Genomic DNA, 5592 nt, shown 5'->3' on the forward strand with positions numbered 1-5592 from the left:
ACGGATAAGGTTCTTTCTCGGAACGGCTGGCTTTCTTCTATCCTGTCTTCCTTTTCTCTTCGATTTCGGGACGATAAGATCATAGCAGTTAGAGTTCCCTCTATCAAACCTCTTAAAAAAATACAACAGCCACAACAACAATTGGAAGAAAACTAGGGAATCTATTGACAAAAAAAAAAAAAAAAAAAAAAATGTTATCCGGGAGCAATGGCACGAGATCCCGAAATTCACATTATCTTACTTACCAAGTAGGTTTCGCTAACTTTGTCTTGACATTTGATGTAGGAGTCGTAATCCGCGAATAGGTAGAATCTGGAAATGTAAAATGGGACGTGTGATTACTGTTGCTCGAGGAAATAAAATTGTCACATAGGGGCACTTACACCCAAAATACACCCTTACACCAGTATTACACCCAAAATATTTGCCTATAATTTGGAACATCTCCCTCCGTTAATTCACTACTGACCCAGGTGCAGGGGCTTCTAGGCGAAACCTACTGGTTTTTAGTCCGTCCTTCCTTTATTATTACTAATAATAAAAGGTATAGTGGACGGACTGTTGTATTCGCTTCGGTGTCTGTCTGTCAGTCTGTCCGTCAGTCTGTCTGTCTGTCTGTCTGTCCCCATAGAAGGACTTATCCAAACCTGGTCGACCTATATATCAAATTAAAGGTCTTACTGGTTTTTTGCCCCTTTATTTTTATCCTAAACAAATAAGATACATGGGTTTTACCCGTTGATTTGTTAATCAATCAATTAATCAATGAGGTTCTCGAAACTTTCTCCTAGCCTGTCTTCCTTCTCTCCGATTTCTGAACGATAAGAACTTGGCAGTTAAAGTTCCCTCTATCAAACCTGCCCCGCCAGCCTAGTTAGCTTAGCCTTGTAAGCGCTAGGCCGCGGGTTCGATTCCCGCCCGGGGCGGATTTTATCCCGTCCAGAAAACCATAAAGCCAAAAAAAAAACAAAAAAACTGGTTTTGGGGGGATTTTTTTCACATTTTCTCACATAAATGAACTCTGATCTCGAAATTTGTCGCGACGACCTATGAACTCAAAGCGAGAAAGTTTTAGATAACACTTCAGTCGATCATTTAAGACCGGTTTTAGCGTCACCTATGTTAAGCTACGCCGAGAAAGGCCAATAAATGGATGGGTGACTTAAACATTATATTGGAAATAAAGGGAGAACGGGCTCTAAGTAGTCTTGATTTTAAATCATTACATGAAAGTAAAAACAAAAAATCAAATCAAGAATGATAATAAACTGAACATTAAACAAATTAGGTAGGTACATAGGTATTCTTTAACCACGATCGAATAAACTACGGCCTAAAAAAATCCCGGAGGGACGGACCCAGCTTGTCTACCTTCCTCTGACATAATCTCATCAATAAAGTACAAAAGTAATTTTTATCTAAAAATATTCCGGCACGAAAATGGGTATCCGTCTTATTCGATGAAAGAAACAAAAAATTATTGTTCAGTCATTCAGGATTCAAAGAATGTCAAAACCCAGTTTTGCCGTATGTTCTCGTGTTCGAAAAACCAACGTGGTTATATTGGGACAATTCGAATTATTTGGTCATCGTGATTAGTGAAAGTATTTTAGATCAATTTGTGATTTCACTCCTCTGGATCTTGAAGATGTGCTATGCTCTTTGAATCACTGTCTGACTTGAGCAGGTATAGATCAGTTGCGGAAAGGTTTCGAGGATATTATCTCTTGTCGGGACATAATTCTGCCTTTATCGTGAGAGCCGTTCACCAAATAAGGTCAAAGGATGTGGGGGCACGGTTGGTCCAGTGGTAACGTGCTTGCTTGCCATGCAGAAGGTCCCGGGTTCGAATCCCACCATCGACAAAAGTTTGTACTCGTTTTTCGATTGCAAATATTTCAACGGGTTACTTTCTGGTGTTCTCGTGTTGACCCAGCACCTAAATGGGAAGTATTGTGTCTCTTCTCGCCCATCTGATGAGAGGCATACTACGAGATGGGCATGCTACGACACAGGCCACATGCGTCTAATGTAGCAGTTGTTTCATTGCTACGAAATAAAAACGGCGGTGGAACACTCATCTTTTAAAAAAAATAATAAGGTAGATCTCATTACGTGAACATGTCGTCAGATCTACCTGATAGTGAGTGGCTGGCCTAACAAAACAAATCTCATATTCAGGGTGTTTCACTCACCATGAACTTCATATTGCCGGTGCCCGACGCCTCTGTTCCGGCGGTAGATATCTGTTCTGACAGGTCAGCAGCGGGGATGATCAGCTCGGCCAGGGTCACCCTGTAATTCTCCAGGAATACCACCTTGAGCTTGTCTCCCACATCGGGGTCATTATTAACAACTCGCGCCACACTACAGATGAGCTTGATGATTTTCTTCGCCGTGTAGTAGCCGGGAGCCGCCTTGCCTGTGCGGTAACAAGTAATCATGTTCATGTATTTTCTACTTTTTTTAAGGAGAGAGAGAGAGGGAGCTGTAAGAATGGAGGTCTTATCGTCCCGAAATCGAAGAGAGAATACAGGATAGAAGAAAGCCAGCCGTTCCTAGAACTACTCTTATCTGTTTAGGATAAAGTCGAATCGAAGCCCGAACCAAATTGGACTGACCGTTCAATAGTTATCGCTTGAAGTCAACAGTCAACAATGTCAACATACATACGAACTAAATGTAAAATCGTCTTGTTAAAACTATGTAAAAACTCACCAAGTTCGTTTAAGGTTTAAAAACTAAAGTTGATTGTGCGGGAAAAACAATAGTTATAATACATTTGAATGGGGTTCGCCCTAATGAAGTGCATTGACCTTGTTGAAATCTAAAATCTAAGTAAGCCCTTACCTCCAATCTAAGTAAGCCCTTACCTCCAATCTAAGTAAGCCTTACCCTCTCATCTAAGTAAGCCCTTACCTCCAATCTAAGTTAGCCTTTACCTTCCAATCTAAGTAAGCCCTTACCTCCATCTAAGTACCAGCCCTGACTCCAATCCTAAGATAAGGCCCGGCCTTCCAATCCTAAACGTAAGCGCCTTACCTCCAATCATGATGGTTCGGGTGTGCCATTTGCCCTTGGCGGTTCGTTCCTCGATTCTATTATACAGGGTGATGATGTGGAAGGGCGTTCAACAGTTGTCTTTTCTGTACTCATGGATACGTTTCACCTGAGAACCACCACACAGTAATACAGAAAACGAACTTGAGTAAAATCACCCATTTGCTACGCTCGAACAATGGGACCGACAGTTATCACCAAAAATACCGGCGTTAGGAAAAAGATTTTCCTTTCTAAACCCAGGTTCTTTCATCCACGAAAGGGAGCCAAAAAATCAAGTGGGATTCCCCTGCCAACCTCACCTATATAAGCCTCACCCTAGCAAGGCCGAGTGCGTACCATATTAGGTTGCACGTTTCCGGAGGTCCCGCGGTCGACCCCAGAAGCGCACGGTCGGAAGTTTTGCGTCGCCTTCTTATGGCCCTTGGGAGCCGGGGCCGTCCACTCAGCCTCGGTGCGACGATGGAGCCCGACTACTTAATCGGTAACAACCAGTGACGGAGTACAGGAGATTATTGAAATGTGGAAATTAAATTGCAAAGGGAATGCTTAGTAAATGCTGGTATAAAGGTGCTGTGAATGTGCCACAAAAAGCTGTAAAAAAGTCTGCTTTACCCAAAAAAAAAAAAAAAAATAAAAATAAAAATTAATTAAGAATAATAAAAATCATGATTTGTTTGGTTTCCACAATTGCCATATCAAGATGGAACGCCCAGCGTTGACCGCCATATGGAGTACGGGCGCTGTCGCTCTATATCATTGCCGCCAGCTTCATCTTATTCTCTGCTTCACTTTGAACACCAAGTTGGAAGGCCACGGGGTCTTGAGCCGTATTGCGCGTTTCGTGAGCTAGCCCCTGCTCCCAAATGAAGCGTATTCCCCAGTCTTCACCGATTCTCTCGCAAATAAAGCTCAGTTATACGAGTACTTAGTAACAGTTTGAATACGTCCAAGGCCTGACCCAATTGGGTTAACCCAAAAATAATGGTGACCTTTTAGCTTTAGGCACAGGTGACTCCGTTTCCCGTTGGAAAAGTGCGTTTACAGGTAGAATTCTCAAAGGGTGGGATGCCCCTTAAAATCTTCGGAGTCTGGCTACCCAGAGGACAAAAAATGGAGCTCGAGGGGGGTGGGGGGGCCGGGCCCCTCGACCCCAGAGAAAAAAATACGGCCCTGCAATCAAAGGTTTTCGTACCCTGGTGGCGTAAGCTATTTCTGCGTTAGTTGCCTCGCCACGGCCCTACCCAGCCAGTAGCGAGGGCGCCGGGGTCCGCCGAGCGGCGAAACATCTGGTCAGATAACGTCACCCCAAGAATAACAACAGCAGGGAGGGTTTACCACAGGATAGCGCAAGCCGGCGCGGTGTGGATTCCCCCGTTCGTCTTGTTTTGAACTTCCTCGGGCCGGGTCGTTCGTAATCCCCCTGAGATGTGGGTGCCCTTGACTGACCTTCCGGAATGAATGAAAAGCCACTCCTTGACGGCGATTCGGGGAATTGCCTACTACTCTGAGCAGTGGGCCACATTTGACCCCAAGAAAGACGATTGCGGCGCATCATTGCGGTCCCAGACATTGGGGAACTTTGCTAGGACGCTCTGGAATTGTCGGGACAGAGAAGAGGTAGTGTTGTAGTGGGGTGCAATCCCGGGACATTTTCATGTAAGGAACCGCCCCCTGAAATATTGCCCGAAACAGGGAACGAAAGTAATGTTCAGTGGTAATTTCGCAAGAAAAAACCACTCTTTTATTCCCCTTACCTTTCTTTACGTAGATAGACATACCCGTACGGTAACATATTTCACTGTATGTCTTTTTCATCAGAGCCAGGATCAAAGGAGAAGCACTCTGTATGTTAAGTTTCCATGTAAAGAAATAACCCCAATAACCCAAAGAGCTAGGTAATTAATATATAACTCCACTCAGAAAGAAAGGCCCGGTAAACCCGCAAAAGACTTCCAAAATGGGGGGTAAAAATCCTTTGGGCGAACATCAATAAAACATCAAAATCCGCACGAACCCGTTCGGAAGTTATAGCTTACCAATACGGAACAGACAAAAAAATCGTAATCAGAGCCGCAAATTTCTGTCCCGTCTCCGGGAATGAACTCTCCACCTGCCCTGATGAGGAAGTTGATGTGGAGATATCGCGATGTGACGAGCCACGAAAGTGCTCCATAAAGGTGACAGGCCATCTTCCAGAGCTTGCCCAGCGCAGCACAAGCTGTGTTGTTGGCACAGGTCCCTTCAACGGGATGGCCCCAGGCCTGCAAAGGAATCAATGGGGTGTTAACTGTTGTAGAAAAATGGTCTTGTTGTAAAAGATCCTCCAAAAAAATTTAATAACCCAAAAAAATGCTTTAATTATACAAAACGAGAACTTTTTAAAACTCCTCCTTTTTGGGATCCACTAAAAAACTCCTTTTCTGGATCATTAAAACTCACTTTTTGGATTATTAAAACTCTTTTTTATGGACGGATCAAAAAAATTCTCCCATTAGTGAAATCCTCCATTAAGTTATTGGTGAAATCACA

General features: G+C 43.7%; 2 protein-coding genes across 2 annotated transcripts in view; both read right to left on the minus strand.

The window, feature by feature from the left end:
- Window positions 1-2162: 2162 nt before the first annotated feature.
- On the minus strand, window positions 2163-3061 carry LOC103512901 (glycogen phosphorylase-like). Its single transcript, XM_008477686.2, has 2 exons — window positions 3043-3061; window positions 2163-2422 (listed from the first exon to the last, which is right to left on the minus strand). Exons 1-2 carry the CDS (start codon window positions 3050-3052, stop codon window positions 2178-2180), a joined length of 255 nt encoding a protein of 84 aa, XP_008475908.1. The 5' UTR covers window positions 3053-3061; the 3' UTR covers window positions 2163-2177.
- A 33-nt stretch (window positions 3062-3094) lies between these two features.
- LOC103512907 (glycogen phosphorylase) overlaps window positions 3095-5592 on the minus strand; it is a 47159-nt gene continuing 44661 nt past the window's right edge. Inside the window, exon 12 of the mRNA XM_017445600.2 lies at window positions 3095-3169. Coding sequence (XP_017301089.1) covers window positions 3131-3169 — 39 coding nt within the window. The 3' untranslated portion in view covers window positions 3095-3130. The remainder of the gene's footprint in view (window positions 3170-5592) is intronic.

This window comes from Diaphorina citri, unplaced genomic scaffold, assembly GCF_000475195.1.
Source record: "Diaphorina citri unplaced genomic scaffold, Diaci psyllid genome assembly version 1.1 scaffold897, whole genome shotgun sequence".
Taxonomy (NCBI): domain Eukaryota; kingdom Metazoa; phylum Arthropoda; class Insecta; order Hemiptera; family Psyllidae; genus Diaphorina; species Diaphorina citri.